Source organism: Pyrus communis, chromosome 13, assembly GCF_963583255.1.
Source record: "Pyrus communis chromosome 13, drPyrComm1.1, whole genome shotgun sequence".
Lineage (NCBI taxonomy): Eukaryota > Viridiplantae > Streptophyta > Magnoliopsida > Rosales > Rosaceae > Pyrus > Pyrus communis.
The window spans coordinates 25,279,089-25,304,571 of NC_084815.1; the positions used below are offsets into that span (position 1 = coordinate 25,279,089).

General features: G+C 37.4%; 4 protein-coding genes and 1 pseudogene across 6 annotated transcripts; 3 read left to right on the forward strand and 2 right to left on the reverse strand.

Annotated features, from left to right (window-relative positions):
• The first annotated feature begins 1,523 nt into the window (after positions 1 to 1,523).
• Positions 1,524 to 2,434, forward strand: LOC137712011 (uncharacterized protein At3g17950-like). The gene is made up of 2 exons (XM_068451162.1): positions 1,524 to 1,725; positions 1,817 to 2,434. Exons 1-2 carry the CDS (start codon positions 1,642 to 1,644, stop codon positions 2,327 to 2,329), a joined length of 597 nt encoding a protein of 198 aa, XP_068307263.1. The 5' UTR covers positions 1,524 to 1,641; the 3' UTR covers positions 2,330 to 2,434.
• A 1,813-nt stretch (positions 2,435 to 4,247) lies between these two features.
• LOC137712433 (uncharacterized) lies at positions 4,248 to 4,796 on the reverse strand. Its single transcript, XM_068451508.1, has one exon. The coding sequence runs from the start codon at positions 4,794 to 4,796 to the stop codon at positions 4,248 to 4,250; it is 549 nt and encodes a 182-aa protein (XP_068307609.1).
• A 2,223-nt stretch (positions 4,797 to 7,019) lies between these two features.
• On the forward strand, positions 7,020 to 9,898 carry LOC137713570 (uncharacterized; annotated as a pseudogene).
• A 3,669-nt stretch (positions 9,899 to 13,567) lies between these two features.
• Positions 13,568 to 19,228, forward strand: LOC137713381 (uncharacterized). Of its 3 annotated transcripts, XM_068452669.1 has the most exons (11): positions 13,568 to 14,208; positions 14,349 to 14,606; positions 14,890 to 15,132; positions 15,297 to 15,446; positions 15,823 to 17,201; positions 17,369 to 17,442; positions 17,577 to 17,658; positions 17,741 to 17,866; positions 17,976 to 18,082; positions 18,439 to 18,596; positions 18,754 to 19,228. In XM_068452669.1, exons 1-11 carry the CDS (start codon positions 13,768 to 13,770, stop codon positions 19,003 to 19,005), a joined length of 3,270 nt encoding a protein of 1,089 aa, XP_068308770.1. In that variant the 5' UTR covers positions 13,568 to 13,767; the 3' UTR covers positions 19,006 to 19,228. The 3 variants fall into 3 exon arrangements, 2 of the variants coding, with proteins under 2 accessions (XP_068308770.1, XP_068308771.1); XR_011065298.1 differs by lacking the exon at positions 18,754 to 19,228 and having other exon boundaries at positions 17,948 to 18,082; positions 18,439 to 18,577; XM_068452670.1 differs by lacking the exon at positions 18,754 to 19,228 and having other exon boundaries at positions 17,986 to 18,082; positions 18,439 to 18,577.
• Positions 19,229 to 22,916: 3,688 nt separating this feature from the next.
• On the reverse strand, positions 22,917 to 23,997 carry LOC137712522 (non-specific lipid transfer protein GPI-anchored 3). Its single transcript, XM_068451595.1, has 3 exons — positions 23,631 to 23,997; positions 23,272 to 23,313; positions 22,917 to 23,032 (listed from the first exon to the last, which is right to left on the reverse strand). Exons 1-3 carry the CDS (start codon positions 23,995 to 23,997, stop codon positions 22,917 to 22,919), a joined length of 525 nt encoding a protein of 174 aa, XP_068307696.1.
• Between the last annotated feature and the right edge of the window lie 1,486 nt (positions 23,998 to 25,483).

Genomic DNA, 25,483 nt, shown 5'->3' on the forward strand with positions numbered 1-25,483 from the left:
CGAATCATTTAGGGGTATTTACGGAACTGTAGATTTGTAGTTGGTTGGGCTTGTAAGTTTGGACCGTGGACAATAGTTTTGGATGGTTTTTTATTAAACATTGAGCCTTTTTGGTTTAAAAAAAAAAATTTGGGATGGTTTTTGGTTAAATATTTGTTGGTCCAAGCCCTTTTTATTAAAGCTCCTTAAAATTAATTGACAATATGAGAAATAGTCAAATTACTTATGAGCACATGCAAAATCCGAATGCCGATCCTAGAATTTACATGAACTTTAAAATTTGATGTTTACTGTGACCATGTTATTCATACGTCCCCCATGACTATGAGAGGAGGGAGGACCATGAGTAGTGGTCACCGGTGTCGACGTGTCGTGTCGGCAGCTTTTCCTTTTTTTGGGACAAAACCTGCAAATGTGCTTCCAAAGTCTTTTGCTTGGCAAGTTAAACTGTGAGACTCATAAATGCCCAAACATCAAATCCAAAATCTTAATTATACCAAACAAATCTACACAAACAACACGTATTAAATACGAGCACTTGAAACTACCATTACCATAATGTATTGAGTGACTTGTTTGACTCAATACAGTAGGGTATAACCCCCAATCCTAACAGGTCTTTTATACGTATTTGTATCTACATGACGAATGAGTATTTTACTAGCTTAGGATTAGAGACGTTTTAAATGAGAACGATACTTGGTCGTTTAGGTATGATATAAGTAATCATCGCGGTGATTCCTTGATTATTCAAGACGTACTCAATTTCAATGCGTTGGGATTCCCCCCCCCCCCCCCAAAAAAAAATTTATACTAGAAGATGAGGATATGATTGTCATTTTCTCAAAAGATACAAAATTACTATTTTGCCCTCCTTATGTAAGTATTGTGTTTCAAAAGTGAGGATAAAATTAGAAAAAAAAATTGACAAAAATTTAACAAGGAGGGTTCCCTTAATAGAATATAATAGATTAAAAACGAATTACCTTCAAATGGTAAAAATGTAAAGAGCAACTTAGAATATGTAAGGACATATAGGGCCACTAGTGATAATTAGAAACCTAAGGGGACTCATTTGATATTAACCATTTCTTTAACAAATTATGGAAAAGGACAAAGCACCTCCAAAGCCCCAAACATTAATGATTTGAAACACAATCCAACTTCCATTTAAAAAAGAGAAAATTTTCATTGTGACGGGAATACGGGTAATACACCACATATTTTTATGTAAATTATAAGAAATTTTATTTTTTAAGTTATCAACATTTTAACACACATATCTCACGATTTATATAATGACACGTGATGTTCTACTCCGTGTGCCGATCAAATTGAAAAATCTCCCCCGGTTAAGTTAAAAATCCCATGCAACACTGTCCCTCTCTCTGTCTCTCTGTCTCTCTCTCTCTCTCTCTGTCTCTCTCTCTCCACACTTCAGATAAACCTTCAAATTTCAAACCATGCATCACCGTCCCCTCCCCCCCCCCCCCCCCCCCCTCTTTCCACACTTTAAATAAACCTTCAAATTTCAAACAAGAACAAGATCAAAATCCAAATTCCCATCTCAATTTTCCCGAGAAACAAACAGAAAATCCTCTCCCCAAAACCAACACGCAGAAACAACAGAAAGCGGGGAAAATGCTAGATCCGAGAAATGATATGCTGCCGCCGCCCTCCTCCCCCACCAACTCCTCTGTCTCCTCCTCCGATCTCGACACCGAGGTAACTCATTTCCCTCATTTCTTCCAATTTCGTCAATTTCTTAATTTTGGTTTACAAAACTTGCGAAAAGTTGGGAAATTTTCAATCGCAGTCTACAGGCTCCTTCTTTCACGATCGGAGCACAACGTTAGGAACACTAATGGGAGTGAGCTTTCCCGCCATCACCTTCAGAGCTCCGAGCCAGCACCTCCGCGACCCCCAACCCGGAAACATCAACAACATCGGTAGTACTAGCGGAAGCAGCTCCGGGAAGACGAAGAAGCCGAAAAAGAAGAGCGCCGCCGCTTCGTCGGCGGTGGGTATGGTGGCGGGGCGGCGGAGGAGGTGGTGGCGCCTCTGCCAAGACGACGGCACCAAGCCGGCTTCGCTTGGGGAGTTTCTTGAGGTGGAGAGGAGGTTCGGAGACGCTGCGTTTTACGATACGGCCGCGGAGCTGGAAGGCGTCATGGTGAGCCAGCCCAGAAATGGACGGCTGTTGTTCGCCGACGGGAGGGTTCTTCCGCCGTCGAATGTTGATGATGGGATTGGTACTTCATCGACGGCTGGGGTTCTCTCTAGATTGCCGGTTTCACTCACTGCCATCTGTAGTGGCGGTGTAGCATAAGCCGCCCTCCCGCTTCTTTTTTTTCACTCTATGTCTTTTTTTCACTTTTTCTTTTCTTTTTAAATGTTTAATGACATCATCATTTTAGTGTATTTATTTGTTTAATGACATCATCATTTAGCTTCTTTTTTTTGTCACTGCCCTTTACCCTGTGTTAAAATATATTAAATAATAGTTTACCAATTAATTATATATTTTTTAATTAGTAAATTAATATTTTTATGTGTTTTTATAAAAAGTTAATTAGAGGGATCAAAATTGCAACTTTGTAAAACACAGTGCTTAAATTAGCCAAATTAAAAATATGGTGACCAAAATATATTTTAACCATAAACACGTTGACCGAAAAAGTATTTAACGCGACAAAAAGGGTTTGGCTATTGGATTTCGCTTTCTTCCTTTTTCTTTTTCCCTTTTATTATTGTGTTTTCTTATCTTATGTTATCCATCTACATCACGATTTAGAAGCTAAATGGCTCTACGAAAATAATACGTATTTTAAGATAAATCTTGCAAGAAAAAGTTGTGGTTAACTTTGGACAAAGTAACATTATCAATCACACTTTAGGCTAATAATTTCAGTTTAGGTACTAACCAGCAAAGGCGCCCGTTGTTGCGGGTTTACAATTCTACTTAGACATATTAACAACGATGTTTACAACTCTATTTACATATATATATGTACATCCATATTTACAATTCTATCTTCACAAATATACTATTCAGCACTTCCAACCTTTGTTTATCGAAACTTCGAAGTTTGTTTTCCCTCATATGCATGTTTCTATGTTACAAATTGAAACGAAACTGTAGTTATTGAGGAGATTTTTTTTAATTGCTGTAAAAGTTGAATACTTTCTATAGTCAGTTTTCAAATGCATTTAATAAGAAATGTTAGTCTCTTAGCGTTACTCTCTTATAAAATATGAAGTATTTGTTGTTTTGTCCCTAAATTTGTATGCAGCTACCAATTTTCACTTTAAACTTTAATTTTAGCCGATTACTTCTTTAAACTTTTTAACTTAGTTAATTTCCCCTTTAAACTTTTATTTTGGCCGATTGCCCCTCTGAACTTTAATAAATAGACAATTCCCCCCTTGGCATTAGATTTCAAAAACTTTCATTCAATTTTTCATCCTTTTTGTTCTCATATAGTTGTCATGTGTTGTTTTCGTGATCAAGATGGATGGAAAATTGGATGTAAACTTTTAAAATCTAACGCAGGAGGGAAATTGACTATTTATAAAAGTTCAGGGGTAATCAGCTAAAATTAAAGTTCAAGGGGGAAATTGACTAATTATAAAAGTTTAAGAGGGTAATCGGTTAAAATTAAAGTTTAGGGGATAAATTGGTAGCTTTATACAAATTTAAGGGGCAAATCGATAAATATGCCTATAAAATATTGTCCAAAAAATATTAAGTAACAAATAGTCGAGGTTCATTTTGAGAGAATCTCGCTTTAACAAATAAGTAAACAATATTATTAATCAATGTCACCATCATGGAATCTAAAACGAAAAGCCTTTTGTTGGTGGTTGGTTTTCTTGATTTGGCTTTCATCACTTTCCAGCTTTAGAACAGGTGGAAGACAACAGGAAGACGACTAACCTAATCCCAACCATTTTTAATTAGAAATATATTAACATATTTTATTCACAATAAACAGCTAATTAATGCTGTAACATCCATATTGGAAAACAATGTGAATTAGGGGAAAGCTAAAATAATGTCGAATGGACAATTCAGACTTTCTTGCATGTTTGAGAACGACTTAAATTAACAAACGCATCAACAACAAAATTGACTTCTCTAAATACATAAACGAAATTTTCTTGTCACAAAGTTAGCTAGATATCAACTACTTTTAACATTAATTCAAGAATAAATAAATCAAAATTTAATTACAATGAAGAGGATATCAATATGTGCAAGTAGTTTCATCAATGGTCGCCAAGGCAGGCTTCCATGATCTTTGCTTTGAGTACCTCGCCAATAATATTACTGGCTCTGGATTATGGCTTGAAGTAACACTAATTATTACATAATCATCACAATCCAATCTCTTGGATTCCGAAACATTAAACAAGCGAAAATCTCCGAAAACCGGAAAAATCCTGCTGAAATTCTTGAAGCCTCTACTGTTCTTGAGTGCCTGTGAAGCCTTGTAAGTTAGGGAGCTGAGTTCCTCATGTGTTAGCACTGAGTAGAGGAGGTCCATGGGGAGGAGGAAGTAAAGCCGCCGTCTTTCCAGCGGTTTGTCGGCGGTGAGGCCGTGGATTCTGTTGCCTACTTTGAGGGTGGTAGACTCGCACAAAAACTGGCCTGGATTCTGTACCATTAGCTCTGCTGCTTTTACTTGCCTCGTGAAAACTTCCATTCTTCCATCCAAAGTTAAAACTTTTGCTGCTCCTCCTGGACTGCTTGAGAATATGATTAATGGAGCACAAGAAACTGCTGCATTCCCCATCAGAGAGGCACACGGTAGGTTTTCTCTTTGGAGGAGAAGAGGGGAGAGAGAGAGAGAGAGAGATGTATGGTGGATGGGGGTTTGGAAGAGTCTGTTTGAGTGCATATGAATGAAATTTATGCATGCATGAATATGAAAGTGAATGATTGACAGCGGGGGAGAGATATGAGATGGATTTGTCGTCTACCTAGATACCTGTCACTTGGTTACACCTAAAGCATACAAGTATTATCATACCTCCTATGTGGATTTTGAAGACGAGTCATGGCGCAACGGAAATGTTACTTTTTTATGATCAAAAGATTAAGAGTTTGAGTCGTTGAAACATCCTATTTGCAAAGTAAGAGTATGAATGTGTACGATAGACGTTTCGCTCTACTCTCACAAAACAGCAAGCATATTGTTAATTTGATGTTGCCCTTTTATAGAGGTCTGTTATTATAGAACAAACTGTTTATATATCACAAATAGTGTGTTGATAATTACAATAGTGTATTTTAAATATATAGGATTTCAATAGGATTTTGATGAATTTGTCAGTGTAAGGAGGGCACATGGTGAAGCATGGAGCAATTTGTTGGGCAATGTACAAACGGCTCACTTAAGGACACCACCAAACGAATGATTGGACATGGTTACCTACCATTTCCTTGATATTATTCCTGCTACAGGCTCACCTACCATATAAGTATATCTATACAAATACATACCAATATATGCATATATATATATATACATATGGAGCGGATATGTGACACTATTTTTCTATACACGTGCATATAAGTATATCTATACAAATACATACTAATATATGCATATATATATATATATATGGAGCGGATCTGTGACACTATTTTTCTATACACGTTTTTGTGAAGCACTACGTAATGTATTTTGATGATTCAAACTATCTATCTTTTAGAATATCAATCATAGATTATCCTTGCAAAAAATTAATCAAATTCAAAACTATTAAGACATTCATGCTAAAGAAATCGACGAATACAGTTCTACAAAAAGTCTAAACCCTTAACTCAACAGTCATATGGTTTCAGATTTTAGTGATTTTTGGTAGACATAATCTTTGAGGAAAAACTTAAAAGATAAGCTGTTCGGATCGTTAAAATATGTTAAAATATTCGATTATAGGATACTATGAAATGCATGGACATTCATTCTTGGATTTGACATCAGCGAGGAGTATCTAGGCACAGAATTGGTCACAAGGTCAAATATTTTGCTTGTTATGCAATCACTATCCAATGCTAGCTAAGACTGATAAACTAGGTGCTACCAATTCGGAGCTATTGTCTAATCTCAACTGTATGATTCGTAAGTTGGGAAACCTAAAGCTTAATTAGTTTCCTACATTGGTCAAACTAATAACATCTTGATCTTGGTAGATGTTAGCTTAATAAAGTTTCAAGTGAGTCCAAAAACAAATTAATTGTACTAAATCTTTTGGTGGCATTATTAGGAATTCAGACAGGCTTTTTGTTGTATGTTTAATTAGGTTGGTATTTAGGTTGAGTATGCTTACTTTATAACCAAATGATTATGAAGCAAATCTTGATGGTTTATTGAATCAAGGAGAGTATGCCTAATATAGTACCATTGTGACAAACCTTATACACCCTATAACATGGAAGTTTCGGGTGGTTCAGTAGTTGGAGACGAATTTCAGGCTCGTATTTCATACGGCATTTCTTGGGTTTGATTCCAGTTGTTGGTGAATCACACGATGGTGCTTAGGGGGAAGCTCAAATGCCTTTGTAAGTGTTCCCAACCGCCGAAAAGGTGGACTGTCGTGACGAAGCCACCAGCTAATCCCTTAAAAAAAAAAAGTTGACATAAAAGTTCCCATTCCATTCAAAGAAGTGGTTTTCACATTTTTTTATTTTATTTTTTGGCCGAAGATGAAAAGGAAATTGCATAAATAATTGTCATTCATCTAATTTGTGTCCAACCACTAGAGCATAAAAATAAAAAGAAAGGCGTATACACATCCGCTGTCCTATACACTCCGGAACATGAAAGTTCATGATTCATATGATTACATAGAGGTGCCTCTAATACGAGAAAAATTGGGTGAAAATTGCCTTTTTAGTGTCGATTGTGGAAATGACGTGGTCAAGAAAAATTCTTTAAATGTCGATGTGAGAAATGACGTAGTCATGCACTGCAAATGCCGTTCTCCCTTGATCTTTTTAAAGGTGGGACCTTGCAAAGACAAAACTGCTGAACCAGAGTAGGGGTGGAGGGAAGGGCTGTATACCAGTCATCTGCAATCCATTAACGGTAATCCTTGAGTTACCAGCTGCTCCCCCTCTCTCTCTCTCTCTCTCTCTCTCTCTCACAATTTGTGCCATTTCATACAAAAACAATCGAATTTGATTTAGCTCATACCTTTTATGCTCAGATTAATTATAATTTCCTTTTTTTTTGTTGGGTTTGTTTTTTGTGGTAATGCGAAGAAAATTGCAGGATGGCATCTCTCCCACTTGGAAATTCTCCAAGTTGTAGTTTAGCATGTGAAAGAAGACCGATTTCCCTTCTGGGTATTTCGGCTCTGCCATTGATGCGCTTAAAGGCCAGAGCTTTTCATGGTTTGGTGAGAGGTCAGTTGTTTCTTGCCTTTCTTGAATATTTTTTCAGCTTCAGTCACTTGGGTTTGCTCCGAAAGACTTCCCGTTCAACTTTCGGGTCTAATTGTACTAGTGTAGAGGATATGGCTGTTGCATTTGATGTTTTTATACACCTTTTCTGTTTGTATTTGGGCAAAACTTCCATTGGTTTTCGGAGAAATCGACAGGCCTTGTATTGGTTAGCTCTAATAGAATTTGGGGGGGGGGGGGGGGGGGGGGCGGGGTTTGGGTGGGGCGGTTTCGCTTTTCATTTGATTAAAATGCTATGAAGTGTCTGGAGACAGCATCAGAGAATTTAAGCTGAAACTAACTGTGTAAGGTTTGCACATTGCAAAACAGAAAGAATTGTTTTAGATTTTTAGAGAGATTGATATGCACATTTACCGTCTAGAGATGTGAAAGGCTCGACAATTTCTTTGTGTTTACGGTTCCTCTCTTCACGCGTGCAACATTTAATGTGTTCCGCGCCTTATTGTATTTGTCATATTTGGAAGGATATTGATCGCTACTTCTTTTGTATTACTTGCTCAGCCTGGCAGTGCTATACAATATTGTTCTGGAATGGAACGTAGTATTTCTTGCCTCTTCAAGTAACTATACTAAATGCTCTATCAAACTGCAAATTAAACGTTTACATAGTGTATGATTGACCGATTTATCCATTTGGAAATTCCCACGATACCTTCAGACGTGATTTTGTTTGATTGTTCTATCTCTGACCGTATGTTTTCATATACTGTGATATGTAGGAGTGTTCTACTTACTTGATTGAAACGGGTTGCATACAAATTATATCTTTTGTTTATACAAACCGGCCATTTAGCTGATGTTGCTACTTTTATACTAAATTCGTTAGGGGGAGTTATGACTCACAGCTTATATAGAGAGGAGACATCCCTTTTTATCCGAGAAGGATCCAATAGCATCAACCGCATTATGCAAAAAAGGATGCTCTTGACCATCCCCAGGAATAGCAGTTCGTCGGACTCTAATAGCAGTGAGGATGACTCCTCTGATCAGGCCAAGGCATGTATGAGCAACTGCTAATGAATGATTTGTTCTGTATTCTTTTATTCTGTAATGCGAATATGAGCTATTTCATATAGCTGGTCCTTTGGGTCAGTGGGATGAGGGTTCCTGGGATAGAGATTTACCATGTCTTGTTCTAACACTCGGTCATATCTGGCCGGGAAGGAAAGATTTTCTTATTATATCTCCCTTTTCCATTAATTTTTAACAGAAAAAACCGTTTGGATACTCAAGGAAGGATGTTTTATTGATTGGACTTGGAGTAACTGCTATAGGGATCGGCTTGAAAAGTGGATTAGAGGTGCCTACTCTATTCTCTCATTTAATTTATTTTTTTTTTCATAAAATTTTCTATTCTTGATAGCTCTCTTTCCTTTCAAGCTAACTCCTACTCTAGTTGTGTAATTCTTCTTGCGGTGATGTTTTGTGCAGTTTGCTGGAGTTGATCTTTACAAGCAGGGAACGTCGTTCAGCTGGTGCTGGTGTTGGGCCTGACAATTGGATGGATTTCCACGTATATTTTTCGAGTTTCAAATAAAGAAATGACATATGCACAGCAAATACGCGACTATGAAAGCAAAGTCATGGAGGTATCTTTTCTTCTAATTTCTCATATGTCTGTCATAACTCTCTCAAATACGTTATGAGTGTTGGATTTAGATATTTGTCCAAATTGGACAAATAAACGAAAAGGAAACGTAGTAAGGGGTCATAAACAGAAAAACTTATGTAAGGGGGTCTGAACTGGACAAGTTTGTTTTATAAACAGAAATGTGTTTTGGAACACTGTTTAAATATTTTTCTTCTGTCATTCTGATACAACGGCGTTCCGTATTACTTTCGGACAGTAATGAGTTTCCTGTTAACAGCGAGTATTGATGCTGCTTTGTTGCGATCACTTTTGAGATTGAGAGTCTAGCGTGCTGATGTGTGTTGAATGAGACGTTTGCGAGTTATTATGCAGCATTCTTCCCGGAAGTTTTCCTAACGCCCTGAATGGGGTAAAATTGTGGATATGCAGAAAATGTTAGAAGGCCTGACGGAAGCAGAGCTAGTAGCATTGCTTGAACAAGTTGAGGAAGAGAAGAGGCGCCTCGGCGAGCAGCAGGTCAAGTAAAAAGGTTCCTCACACCTTTGAGCATAATTTATAGCCTTCATAAAGCGACTCTTTGTATATAGATGCACAGATAAAACGCAACAGGCAAAGTGATAGAGTCATTCTTGCCATAATGGGTGGGTTGCCCTTTCTAAACCGAGGGCTTCGGACGTGCTTGACATGTAATGCTATAAATTCTTGTCATGCACGCGTATTTTTATAGCGATGCGTGTAATTTACAAGATAGACAGTCAGTGACGGATCCAGGATTTCAAGATCGGGGGATCCCAAGATAAAAGTTCAAAAAAAAAAAATATTAGACTAATTTGTTTCCATAGCACTGTTTTTATTTAATTTGGTTCATTGAATAATCAAAATTAATCAACCACATCAAGTGGCCAAGTGGTAAAGGCGCAGATTTCGAGGCTCCAAGCTAGTGAGTCTGCTTAACTATGGCCAGGAGAAAGCTGAAATGCCTCTGTGAGTCTTCTAGGCCCCTAGAAGGGGTGGATAACCGTGGCTTACCACTAGTTGTCCCGCTTTAAAAATAATAATAATAATAATCAAGATTAATCTCAAAGGTAATAAAACCAACAAATTCTCCTCAGCAGCATAACACATCAATTAATGACTTTACAAAGATAAAATTTCCCAACATTTCCCAACTTAAACCGACTAAGTTACATGTTTCTTACAAATTCATGTAAACTTTTTTATTTGTTTAGGTTTACCAAAATGAGGCAAACATTTATGTCTTTTTTTTTTTTTTCCTATGCTACCATAATTAACACCATTGAGATTTTGGAAATTACGAGAATATTAATGGACGAAACCCGAATATTTTCATTTACTTAAAACTTGTTTGGAAGTGTTTTTAAATGACTGAAAGCAGTCTTGATGAAAATATTTTTTGAAAAGTCTTTACTAAATATGAAAATAAATCTTGAAAAATAAAAAAGTATATTAAAAATATTTTTTTGTAAGAAACACTACTATGCAAACACGATTCAAGTGATTTTGAAATAAAAATATTTTCTCTAAAGTGATTTGTTATTTTCTGTGCTTCCTAAATTTTTTTTATTAAACTACACTAACCTATGCATACACGATTCGAAAATCATGTGCAATCAGAAAAACACATAACCCTAACTAATCACCCTAACTTACATATGCAACCGGTTACAGGTTACTAGCGTTTATCCAATCCAAAGAAGAAAAGATTCATCCATCCATAAATTACAACATAATTTGGCATTGTTGGAGCAATGCTAAATTTCTCTCCTTCCATATTTTTTCTCTAAACAAGTAAAAAAAAAAAAAAAAAAAGTGATATAGAGATGTTAAAATTACCTGTAGGTGAGGCATAAACAAAAAATAGCAAAATTTTGTTTTGTTAAATAGTCTTTCACCTTCTTTTGGTTGACAAAAGAGGGTTCTATTAATATGTGGTTTAGATTTAGATAAAAGAAAAACTAACAAAAAAAAAAGGTTCAAATATCTTTAAATTTAGATTTTAAATTGCTGATTACAAGTGTTTGAATACGAATTATAATAGATTTTTCATGTAAAAAATATACTTTGAAGAGTATGAATATGATAGTTTGTTGTAGTGGTAAGAGAAGAAAAATTAACAAAAATAATTCAAATTCTTGGGGGTGGTTTGCCCCAAGAATTTGAATCATTTTTGTTAATTTTTCTTACTACTACAACAAACTATCATATTCATATTTTTCAAAACATATTTTAATGTGTGTGGACCTCGACTCGTTTTTCTAAGCACCAGGAAGTTTGCCTCGTTTTGCGTTGCTGGAGCCCTTCTTTTCTTGGGTGCTTGGGTTTGCCTTGTTTTGCATGTGAGGTGTCCACATCGTTTTGCATGACAGAAGTTCGCCATTTTTGCGTCCACAGAGCCTACATCATTTTGACTTGCACAGAGCCAGCCTCGTTTTTCATGCACAAGACTAGCCTCGATTTGTGTGACGTGTACCTCCTCGTTTTTGTGCGCGAGCTCGCCTTGTTTTGCATGCCAGGCGCTTGTCCCATTTTTTGTGAGCAAAACTTGCCTTGTTTTGCGAGTTGTGGTTCGCCTCGTTCTACGTGAACTAAGTCCGCCTCGTTGTGCATGCATCGAGGCCGCCTAACACCCATGTGTTTTTGACAAAAATGTAAATTTTTTATTTTCACAAAATATTTTTCCTAAACAGTAGGTTATACTTTTTAAGGAATTTGGAAGTAGTTTTACAATTTATTAAGCAACAAATGTATATTTTGTAGAATATTTGAGCCAAAAACTAAAAAAATAAGTGAAAAACATAGTAATCAGGCCCAGAACATTGTCAAAGGGGGTTCGACACTTAAGAATCTCCGGAAGGTCTCATCTTGATTTTCAAAACTTCACAGTGAGACGAAGGTGAAAATAAATAGATTGAATGATCATTTATGTACGAATTTGTAAAAATGACTGAAGACCGTGAGTGTTAATCCACTTTTTTTGGTAAAAAAATACAAATTTTTTTTTCTTGAAATATTTTTCTTGGGCATTAATAAAATCTTTATAATGTATTTGGAGCAGATTTATGATTTATCGAGCAACAAATATATATTTAGTAGAATATTTAAACCGAGAAGTTAAAAAAAAAAGAGTATAATAATTTTATTTTTAAGTAAAAAATTTAAACTCGAATGTAATTAAGGACTCTGTTGTCTAACAAATTGATTTAACTTACATATTTTATTAACATAAAAGAAAAGAAAAATAAAACCCGGTATAGCGGAATAAACGGACATAGACAACAAAACCCGGGATACTGCCATAACAGAGGCGGATCCTGCACCTGTGCCACCTTAACTGGGAAAGGATCATCTTCAGATTCTTTTCACCAAATCTACCAAGACACACAATTTAAACATTTGAAATTTGATACAATGATTTAAGTTATTATAACTTTAAAGTAAACCCTTATTTGCAGCCATTTAATCAAATTTAAAAAAGTCGGATTATATGCCTTGATTGACTTGATGAAAAGAATCCGGATAGAATCTTTTTCCACGTAACAACAACAAACGCCTGGTGGGTCCCATAACTGCTGTGTGCATGTAATTCCAAGTGTCTCCAAATTATTACGCCTTCAATTTTGGGACTTAATTCCAAATCCTCTCCAACAAAAGGAGAGATCGCTCTCTTATACCATATGGACTCTCTGATATATATATATATATATTTAACAAAATATACTATCTACATTAGAGGAGGGGTAGACTTCCGCTCACAATAGACTAGTAATAATGTGATTCAATTTCGTCTTTAGCGAGAATTGAACTTAAGACCTCTCACTTGCAAGTAAAAAAGAATACCACTATATCATAGTACTAAGTAACGACTCTCTGATAACTTATGTTTACACAATATTTCATAACGATGTCATGTGGATTAACTTTAAACTGTGAGGTGACAGAATGTTTATAAAGAGTCTATTTTTTGAGAGAAAAATGGTAAAGAGGTTCTCTAAAAATGGACTCTCCAAGTCTCCATAATGTTTTTGACACAATATTTAATAATGTTAATATGAGAATTGACGTTAAATTATGATGTGTCAGAGAGTTTGAATCCTACTTTTATGATGGTCTCCTTAACATTTCTCTACTATGTTTAATAAATTACATACAGTGACAGTTGATGGTAATAAATTATTTAATAATTTTAAAAAATCAAAGTGTTAGTTGGCACATGTCATCTAGTACTACGATCCAATCTAATGATATTCTTCTTCTTTTATAAATGAGAAATCTTAAATTTAATTTTCATAAAAAATATATTTAAACTACATTATTACGAAGCCGGTAAGGCCTAGTTGATTTCTTCACCGTACCACTTTAGCGTAGATTTGATGTTTGAAAAAAAAACTGACATTACGTACAAAATATGATTGGATGGCGTGTAGCGTCACGGCTTCACCCATTTATGGATTAATGTCTTCGTGTTCTTCTGTCAAATACTAAAACCGTCTCTCTCTCTCTCTCTCTCTCTCCCTCTCTCTCTCTCGTCTTCCAGCCACCGCCGTGGCTCCTCCGCTTCTCTCTGTAAAAACTCCATGTTTCTTTGTCTAGATTCGTGCTAATTAAAAATTAACCAGCGGTATCACAAACATGCGATTACGCGTTGTGAAATTCCGAAATTGACCTGGAGAAATCGCCGATTCTGATGGCGGTTGTCACCGGAGATCGCTACCTGGAGAAGCTAGTCCACTTCGTGGAGCAGCAGGCCGGTTCGTTGATCGACGGCAGCCTAGTGCTGAAGCTGAACCCGGCCGGGTTCCACTACGTCAACTCGCGGCTCGAGGCCTTGCACGAGCTTGAGAGCCTCCTCGCCGGCGCTCCCGTCGACTACCTCCGCGCCTACGTCTCCGACCTCGGAGACCACCGAGCGCTTGAGCAGCTGAGGAGGATTCTAAGGCTCTTGACATCCCTCAAGGTCGTTTCGGTGCTGCCGTCTCCCGCCAGGGACCCTACGCCGCTGTCGTTTCGGCCGTTTGGGAGGCTTAGGGTTTTGGAGCTTCGAGGATGCGATTTGTCCACCTCCGCCGCGAAAGGGTTGCTCGAGCTGCGGCACACCTTGGAGAAGATCATTTGCCATAATTCTACTGTGAGTTTTCCTGGATTTTGCTCTGCCTTTCAGTGTTTTGATTAATATCTGTTTTCTCAGCTACTTAATCAGCATTTTAAGTTCTTAATTTGGTTAATTATGCCCTTGATATGATTAAATTGATCGAAAAATTATGTTAGGATGCTCTGCGGCATGTGTTTGCGAGTAGAATTGCAGAGATTAAGGACTCACCGCAGTGGAATCGCTTGTCATTCGTTTCGTGTGCTTGTAATGGCTTGGTTCTCATGGATGAGTCTTTGCAACTCCTTCCTGCTGTCGAAACTCTCGACCTTAGCCGGAACAAGTTTGCGATTGTTGATAATCTTCGGAAGTGTGTCAAATTGAAGCACCTAGACCTTGGTTTCAATCAGTTCAGAACGATTTCGTCATTCAGTCAGGTATGAATTTAGCTTTCGTTTGCAACGCATTGGTCCACACTTGATTGCTTTGAGAAATTGTATGCACAAATTTGTCTGAGAAGAGTACATTTTTATAGTCCCTAATACTGAACAGAGTTCAATTTTTTCAGTTAATATTTAGTCAAGATTGTTTATTTTGGTGCATATTACATGGATTAAAGTACTGAGAAGTTCTTTTACTGTAGTTTGAGTTCTATTGCCACAAAGTTTCTATTTAGGAAATAGATTTGGACCCATACTCCGATGTTGTTGGACCATGCAGGTCACCTGCCGTTTACTTAAACTTGTTTTGAGGAACAATGCTCTAACTACATTGCGTGGGATTGAGAATTTGAAGTCACTTGAAGGGCTTGATGTTTCCTACAATATTATTTCAAATTTTTCAGAGTTAGAATACCTTTCTGGACTTCCATCTCTTGAAAACTTGTGGTTGGAAGGAAATCCGTTGTGTTGTGCCCGTTGGTATCGGTCACAAGCATTCAGTTATGTCACTAATCCAGATAAAGTAAGTTAAGGTTCATCTTTTTTTTATTTTTCTTCATTCTTCTGGACCTGAAGCACATCGATCTTAAATATAAAATTTTGAAGCATTCATTACGTATTTTTCAGGTCATTTGTTAGTTTTATTTTTCTAACTTTTGTCTTTTGATCTGTCGTATGGCGGATTAGTTGAAGTTAGATGATAAGGAGATCAGCACCAGAGAATTTTGGAAGAGGCAACTTATTGTTGCTGGCCGGCACAAGCGACCTGCCAGCTTTGGGTTTTATTCTCCTGTAAAGTGCGATGATAAAGGAGATTCAAGTCCTAACAGAAAAAGGGTAGGTCACTGTTATAGTTGTTGGGAGTCATTATCAAGTATTGGTATAAATTCATAGGACGCCTTGGTATTGGGGGCTGGTTGTTCTTTACCCCTGAATTTGATTGAACCTCTGCCTACCCCACACATAAATAAGTTAAAAGGGTGAAGTGAATGTGCCTGAATTCGGGTTCTTAATCTGTAAGCGTGATCTTATTTTTTAGTGTTATCGTTCCTGTATGTTGAATGAATCATGTATACCTTTTGATTTTATATTTGTGCTATGCATATCATCCACTCCATTATTGACTAGGCAGTCATAAAAGCTTGCATTGTCCACTCCATTATTTACTCGACAGTCGACAATCATAAAACCTTGCATCCTTTCTGTTTTGCAGAAAAAGGTATCTCGTCTTGCTTCAATTGTTAATGAAGAGGAGAACACATGTTCTGACCAGGACTCTGTGTCTTGTGACAATGAGATTCAAAGCAGAGAGGAAGTTGTCATATCTGACAATGAAGCTGAAATTGTTGATTTGATGACTAGAGTTGAGCTAATGAAGAAAGAACGCTCTGTTCTTTGGTTGCGGGAGTTCAAGGAGTGGTTAGATCATGCTTCTGAGAATGATGTAGACATCAGTAGATATAGCAGGGCTAGACTGCATCTTGAGAAGGAAAACTATATAAAAACCAAGGCAAGCTGGAGGCAGCTGGGTGAAAAATTAACATATGTTCCAGACTGCGTCCAAGCATCAGGAGATGAGAGTAGTACAAATGTTTTAGAATCAGACAGTTCCTTCTTGGATATATCTTCTGGACATGCCCATCACTTTGACCAAATTGTTTCAACGGGGAATGCTGGTAGGGTCAGCCCAGTTGGCATGGATAGTAGAGATCTCAGGGAGAATTTAAAAGCTTATTCTCATGAAGGGACAAGTACTGTCAGTTTGGAGGCTAAAAGTTTCCGTGCTCAGATGTTCACCACTCAAGGAGGTCATAGGATGATCCAGAATTTGAGCATGTCTGCATTATCTGTTATTGATGATATTTCAGAGTCTTATTCATCATCTGCTAACCCCGGATCACCGCCCCATTATCAAAAGGACATTCTTCGTCGTAGACATAACTTAGAGGAGGAAATTTTACAGTTATCCGCTGGGTCATATTCTGTGGCATCATCGGATAGTAATACCAGCTGTTGTGAAGATGAAAATTGTGAATCTACGCAGTCGGTTCCTGAGAACTGGTTAAATGAGAGTGCTGAAGAATACCCACTTTCAAATCGTTTCAAGTATTATGACATAAAACATGAGGTTGACAGACGTTTGGTTGGAGTATCTGCCAGTGATGTTCCTGCTGATGCTCATGATGTTGAAATTAATAATTGCATTAATGAAGAATGTGATTTTCTGGAGAGGAGAAAAGGAAGACAGAAGACTAAAAGAAGAGTTACTGCTCTACTAGAAGATGATAACATGATTAGGCAAGCAGAACCAGCACCAAAATCAAATGGCATTCTAGATAATCATGTAGCGCAAGTCGAAAATAAGCAAGATAATCAGTATTTTTATGGGAGTGATTTTCATGAAGTTGATAAGAAACAGATGTTGGCAGATAGAAGCAGTACCCCACTAACTGAATTCTTATCTCCAGGGAGTGATGAATTTATTGAGAATTATTTCAATACAAATGTCGCAGATTCACAAAATCACGAGATTTGTAAGCAATGTTTGTGTTGCTGTTGTATACTTGAGCTGGATTTTCTTTCCAGAGAAAGGTGAACAGTTTGAATTTGTCTTTTTGTGCTTGAACCGTATACAGTGTAGTGTCCTATAAGGCTATACCAAGGTTTTCGTGTACATTGTAATATTGGTGCTTATGTTGGGTCAGCTTTTCAGACGTTTCTGCTCTTTATATGTTTATTTATATTTATTTTGCATGCAGAGATGTTGCTGTTGTACTTAGTAGTGAAGACAAGCTTTATATACTGCTCATCGGTGTTGCAGGAGATGGGTCAGGTTAGGTTACACTGTCCTTCTGGTGATTTATATATCATAAAATTTTCCTCTTTGACAATGATTACTTGGACAACTTGTTCTTCTATCTGGTTAGATATATAAATGCCGATTTTCAATGGGGTCTTTGTTTGCAGGCACTATCTTAAAGTTAAAGGGTTGCCACAGGGTTGAGGATATCAGAGAAGTTGTAGTTGGTATAGGGCTCCAGGTCGTGAGGTTAGTGCTTAATGGTACTTATTATTTATAGAAAATAGGTATGATTGCAACTTTCTAACAATGTTTTTTCCCGTTGGCTTAGGGTGTATGTTGGGGGCAGTGCAACTTACCTGTTTAAAACTAGAAGCATTGAAAAATCAAGACAACTACTTTCTACTTTAATAGCTATCGATTCTTTTGCGCCAATTGGAGGACTTTGCTTAAGAAGGTAGTTATTGTTTTTCCCTTTCAGATGTCTATTGTATATTTGATTACCGATGCGAATATTAGGATTTCCTTGTTGTGATAGACTCGGGTTTTGGGAATTTAAATGGCAGTTTGGAGCAGGTTCAGGTCAAGTTATTTGAGAAACAAATATGCGGAGGTTCAAAAGTGAGCATATTCCAGTATTCTATGGTGCAGTTTTGGTGTAGTTATAATGAAGGTATGCTTAGGTCATCGATTTTCATATTTAATAGTCAATGACTGTACTAATGTCATGAATTGAATTATTTACAATCAAAAGGCACGAAGTGTACAATAATCATTTTGGTAAACTTGTCGAGAACATCTTAGAATAAGGGACGTATTCCCATAGTTAACTTTTGTTACGCTGCTGTTGGTTTTGTATCTATGAAATTTAATGATGCTTACGTCATTATGCTGAGAACACTTCAATACTGAGGTTTCACCATCACACTCTTCGAACGTCCCTTTTGCAGTCTAATTCTTTTTGGTTATTTTGAAAAGAAAAAAAAAAAAAAAATCATGCTTGGTAACATTCTTATATCTATATGACAGGTGAATCATGGTTTTCAAGATCATTATTTGTGGCTGGAGGGCACGTATTTTTGTGTTTTGAAGACCTGATGCAGTTCAGCTCTTTGTCCGTGGATGCGTCTTTGCCCACATATTTTTCACTTGACTTATGTTGCTCTATTGCCGACATATCTGAGTTGGTAACCCCTCATACTGATTTAGCTTTGCCCTTAAAATTCTATCGAAATGGACTCTGGCAAATTGGTTTTCTGGTTCATTACCTGGATTCAGTAACATTTTCGTTAGGGCTAGGGGGTAAAATCATTCAAGACATTAATAAGCACGTCTGTCCTTCAGGTTGTTGATGTCAGAGAAAGTCGGTGTGTAACCTTAGCTGTTGAGTGTGCAATGTCCGAGTTCTGCCCCTCAGGCTCAGCCGCAGCGGACAATTCAGACTCAAGTGCAAATGAGAAAAGGATAGCTCCAGGCTCCATGACTTGGAAGCTCCAGTGGTTTTCCGAAGAGAGTCCGTTCAAGTTTGTGGCATTGTTGAAGGCAATCCACGAAGGTATGACCGTTACCCCTTTGCTTGTACGGTGTATATCGTGAATGAATCCCTTCGTTTTTTCGCCTCACGGTTTTCTTAGTTTCATATTCCTTTCATTCTTTTAAATTTGTTTCTTTACCCACTTGGTTTGTTTGCCTGCCGGCGTTAGTGTGAGTTGGCCGGAATTCGTTGATTTGTTTTCTTAGTTTTAGCAGTTCTTTTTCTTATGTACATTCTGTACAGTGTACAACATATAGGAAAGAAAATCGCGACTCTTTTGCCAATTGTGTACTCAAATTTGGTTTCAAGCGGGCATGTTATTTGATTTGATACACGGTGCGATGTACGAGCTCGAATGCCCTTACCTTGCAACACTCGGTTCCAACGGTGAGATTAAGTGATGTAAAACAAAAGAAAACCAAGCTAGAAAGATAAATAGGATGTGCGGAAATCATATCCTTTTCATCTTTTATATCATCAAAACAAACAGCTGTTTGTGCCTTCGGGCTCAAATACAAAGAATACCCCGAAACAAAAATGCCGTAGAATTCTAATCATTATTTTTACATCGTACCTCGTAGCGTTTATGTCATCACTACGAGGGCAGCACAAACGGCTGAAAGAAGCTAAAACCAAAATCTCAACCCTTGTTACAGAGCTATAAATCTTCAAATTAGCGAGTTTAGCTTTTGGTTTCCTGGCTGCGACGCTAGAAACTTTATTGTTTTTAGCTGCAAAAATTCAGCTTGGAACGAGCGGTTTAATGGCGAAAACAGCCAATATCGACCCCCAAATATTTTCCAGTTTCCAACCATCAAGAATCTAACAGTTGGATAAGCAAATTGACTTGACAACTCAATTACTCTGGGGCATCAATTTCTTCGTATGAAGCTACATTAGATCCGGAAACAGTTAGTTGAATGTGATGTGAGATCCTGGAATACCAAGCAGGGAGAAGTCGTAAATGTTCCGATGTAATGTAACACCCTGTTAATTCTAAACCCCTATAAGCACTAAAAAGAGAGAAGCAAGGTTCATGAAGTACATGAAACTCCAACAGCTTTTACCTCTCATCTTTGTCAGGGACCGGGATAAGAGGTGTGACGATATAGTAGCCATTTTCGGTCACACCAGAAATGCTTCTTGAACGAGTGCCCACGTAGATCGACCTTTTCTCATCAAAATACCCTTTGCATTTGAAGGTTCCAATTCCAACCTCTTCTGTCTATAATCTAAAAGTGCAAAACCTCTAGTATTTTTAGTATTTCATATAACAGAAGTGTATGGACATAAATATAAACCACAAACAGAAACTGTTTTATAAGCAGGAGTTTGATCTCTACAACAAAGCCTCATCCCATTAAAGTGGGGTTGGCTGGATGAATCTTAGAACGACACTGCGCTCGGTTTTGTGTCAAATCTTCCGTTAGCTCCAACTTCCAAGTAAGAAAATGTCAAATGACCAAAGTATAATCGTGAATCGTCACTTACCTAAAACCCGCAAAATATGCAGACTTAGAATTAGTTTCAACATCTGAAATCTTTACCCAACACAATGTTAATACAGAACGTGTCTGGTTCAAGGCATTCCTTGAGCTCAAAAAACTTATCTATCATAAGTAAGCACTTACCTGTGAATCCGAATTGTGCAACCAATCGAATTTTCGGTACAATTCGAATCCAAATATTCACAATGCAGCTTTATGCGTATTGCTAAAATAATCAATCCCCAAAATTGCTAAATCTGACAAGGTAATAAAAGATAGGAAGTGAAAAAAGCAACACCTTCTCTTGCCTTCTGATAATCTGCCAAGTCCCAAGCCCAAAAGTGATAGCTCCAGGAAGAAACAGCAACCATCTCGACAATCTCGACCTTTCCCTCCCTACACAAAAAACAAATAAAGCATCAATCTTTTGAATATTTCGAGCAAATTATGAAAACCCAGAAGCAGAAAACACACGAACATCACAGAGGGCCCACCTGGAGCTTGGGAAGAGATGGTTGATTGGGACAAGGCTGCTGGGGAAGCAGCATTAGGGGAGGAGCTGGAGAAGGAGGAAGATAGTGAGAGTGGGGCCAGATGTTTGGGGTGAGAGGAATGGGACCCACTCGAATAATAAAGCATGGTTATGGTTTTGGCAATGGAGGTTTTTGCTGCCATGTCGACGAATCTGGCAGTTGGCTGTGTTTCTTGCCGCGATCGAGGAGGAGGGCTTAAAGTTTTGAACTTTTATGAACTGCGTGAGAAGCCCAAGTGAAGAAGCTCAATAAACACCGGTTTAGTGGAACTATGTACTACCACGTAGTATTACAATTCAATGTGGTACAACACAATGGAAAAGGATTCTTGCCGAATCTTTTTTCTAGGGATCCTATGATCTTATTCGTTCATTGTATATAGTGCGATTAGTTTTCATTAGGTATTATTCATATTAAATTTTGAAATGATTTCTGACCTCACGATATACGATGAACGATTGAGATCACGGGATCCCTATAATCCCTAGGAAAAGGATCCGACGAGGATCATTTTCCCAACATAATTGCCAAACGAGAAAATTTTAAATATGATAGGATTTTAAGTGACACGTGTCGCTAAAGTGAGTAATGTTAAAGTGAAAAGTACATGAGAAATGGTGTAAGAATGACTTAGGTATTTATAGAAAAAAAAATTAATTTTTTATTTTAAATTCGTCCAAAAGAAAATTCAAATTCCAATGGTAACTTAACGACAGCTTGTCGTTGCTAGCTGGCGTCATGCTAACGCTAGGTAGCTGTTGGCATTCAAATGGGCTGAGCTAGAAGGCTGGCAAAATGTCAAGCTTGACATTCTGGCGCTAGAGGGCTGACTGTAAATGGTAAGCCCGCTGGCCTGATTTAGGGATTTTGGCCCAATGGAGCCCACAATTCCTTTGTCTTAGCCCTCAGTTGATGACGATTTTCGCGTCATTCCGAGCTATTTTTAACCATATGACCCTTTAGCTAGATCAGTTGGAAATGACCTTAGATGTTCACTCAACGAAATGGACTGCATTGACCTGGGAACCATCTTCCTACGAATACAATTTTCAATGCACATAGTCTCACCCTTTGTGAGATTAGTTGGTTAAGCCCACCACATGGGTACAATTTAGCGACATAGTTGAAACTTTCCCAACCTAAGATACATTATAACATGAATGATAAATACCAATCACCACCTAAATTAATCGGCTTCGAAATTCTAACCCAATTCGCCATCATCTCCTTCTTCTCCCATGGTAATACCTGCAAGCTTCAGCTCTCATCATCTTTTTTATTTCACTCACTGTTCTTGGTTTTTTTTCATCTGGGTTTTTGTTAAACTGGACTTTAGTACAATTTAAAGAGTTTTTAAGGAAAAACGGCAATGCGTTACTGGTGCGTTTGGTCCTCTGAAATGGAGGACTGATACAATAATGCAGTCAGCCCTTTTAGTTGCCCAGGTTTTTTGAGCAGCTATGCTTGCAGCTGTCGATTCATCAATTGTGGCTCTTGCATTCAGACGCTCGTAATTTTCGATTTTCCCTCAAATTTTCTCTTTTTTTAAGAATTAAAAATTTTTTCTTTCTTTTTCTGATATTCAATCAGTTTTTCAGTGTTTTGAGTTCTTAAAAAATGGGTTCTTTTCGCGTTTGGATTTGTGGGTTTTAGACAAATCATGGTTTTGTTTGATTTAATGACATAGCAAATTCATTATTCATATTCTGTAATGAGGCGATATTTAAATTACTTTTACTTTACAACGAGATGGGAGGATTTAAATTCAGATGCAATGAGATGAGTGCATTACTCTAGTCAACTGGACTAATTCACATGACCGAGATGCTAGTAATAAAACTTGGTGTATAGAATGATTCGGAGCATACTAAAAAATTCCAGCAGCAAACAAAACACAGTACTCATTAATCTGATTAGATGGCTTATGACTGATGATTGACTAAACTGAAAACCCTAAAATGCTGCAATGATCAAAGCCATGAAGACGACAGCAAAACCAGATCCGGCGAGTGGGGACAGCGCGTAAGCTGCACTCTTTGAACTGCCGGGAGAGTTGCCTGAGGAAGAACCTGGCACAAACAATCAGTAAAAAACACTAATCTAACTGTGAAGCTATCAAAGTCCGGCATGTTTTCGTTGTCATTTAATCGAGCACAGATACTAATCTAGGCGAGTAGCGACGAGTTTGATCGCTGAGCTGAGACCAAACTAGTTGAGGATTTGACATTCTGAGATATCAAATTGAAAAAATAGGCATGCTGAGATATCAAATTGAAAAAATAGGTAAGAAAAAGCATTAGGAACTTACTGTTGTTAGAAGGTGATGCTGTACTGACTGGTGATGCTGCATCTGTGATGAAGAAAACAGCAAATTAAGATAACCAATCGAGAGTATGTTCGCCTGTCTCTCTCTTGATGTCATATGTCATATGAGGAGAGAGAAAAAAAAGAACCCTAATATATACACCCGGTTACACTTAAGATTTTGCTCTAATTTCAGAGCCTCACGTAAAGGTTAGTGCCTTTCCTTTGTTGTTTTTCAAACAAGTAGAAAAGAAAGAAAAACGTCTATAATCCATGGAAACAAACATATGAATCCCACAAACAAAATCCAAAAAATTTAAATTTAATTTGATTTAATTAAAAAAAGAAGGAAAGCTCAATCACCCTTTTTGCATACTGAAATGTCAGCATTGGCATCACAAGCCTTGGAAAGCTTCAAGGCATCACCCTGCGTTATGTTAAAGTTGCTCAACATGTCATCGTTGTTGAAGAGGGTGCAAAGGCACTCGGTACTATCCAAAACCAACTTCTTTAGTGGCAAGCAGCACGTTGAGGGAGCCTTCTCCGGCGCCTTCAAATACGCCTGACAAGGAATCAGTTTCTGCACGCATTGCATGGAAGAATCACTACCGCCACCAGCAGCGCCCTCCTTATCAGGCAATGCAGTAAGCTTCCAGCCATGGGAGACTCCGAACAACTCGAAAAGGGACAGAAACAAGAAGGGAAGCAAGTGTTTTGAGATCGAAGCCATTTTGTGTGGAGAGTTTGTGTGTGTTTTTGTTGGTTCAAATGGTTTGGTTTGTGAGACTTTTGGTGATATCTTATATAGTGATGAATGAGTCAAATGTGATTAGACAGACGCTAAAATCTTCTATGTGTGGAGTTTGCTTTTTGGTGACGGATTTTGTTGCCAATTCCTTCCCTCAGTCCCCATTGAGTAGAGGTTTTATCTGATCCAGCGATTATTTGTTATATGGGTTTTACTTTATTTTCCATGGAAGTTATATTTTTATGGTGAAATCCGTTGTGTCATCATCAAGATTTCCTATGATTTTTACCCTCATCAGAACAAGTATATGCGTACAGAAATGCTCCTCCTCCGTAACCGTAAGGGCATATCTATATATTTATTTATAATTGCAAGAAATTTTTTTGCATGGCGGTTAAACTGTTACGTCGTGTTGGTGATTAACGTGTGATAACAGACGTGAAGGGCATAGTTGATGTGTCTTAGAGTCTAGCGTCAATAAATAAATCCACGTGTTATAATATGAATAACCTGATAATACTATGTGACGGTGTGACAGTTACACTGAAAAACTTATCGAACGTTGCATAACTCTTTGCTTGAAAACAAAGTAAGAAACCTGCAACAACCTAATATTGGCAGTCAAGACATTATGGTAAGTTGGTAACCAGCTAACAAAGTTACTCAATCAATTTGAATTTGTCATGTTTGAACAATAATTAAGCAAAGTTTACAACACAAATTTTGCTTTGGTACGAGAATTAACATGAAACAAGGAGTTGCCCCAACCCCTTGACTTGTATTATTGGTCGAACCAAATTTATAAGTTAACGTGAATCCTTGCGAAATATCGATGTGTGATTGAAACTGCCTCGTTTATGTTTCATTTTCACGAAAATTCTTCTATGTTTTCAGCGTATCTTATACAATAAGAATTTTAGCCGTTAAATCTTTGGTTATTAGATCCTTAATCAAGAATATAATAGTCAAATATCTCAGTGTATAGAATATCATGAAGCATACTAAAAAATTGCCTATATTATTTTCAACAATCAATCCGAAAAAGATAGGCGATTGATAACGCAAAATCCATGCAACAAGGTGAAAGGAAGTGATAGAGCTGCCGGAACCCCTCTTTACTTTTACAACTAGTTGAGACAATGCTACAAGTTACGCTAACCCCTTTATCATATTTTAGATCAAGTTCTTGTGATAGATATTGGAGGAAACTGAAAATATAAGCAATATTTAGAAAACGAGTACCTAGAAAATGAACAGAATCACAAGATTCCGTACGTTGTGAAGTAGGTTGAATTAAATGTTTGATGTTGTATTAACTTACTAACTGATTATCGCTAATCGCTTGAAAGTTACTATAAGCTCGTACTTAATATAGCTTAGCATGCTTTGCAGTTGGAGATGAGTGTTTGTGTAAAAAATTTGAGTTTGGCACACTAGATATTGGCATGGCTCAAGCAAACCATGGAGT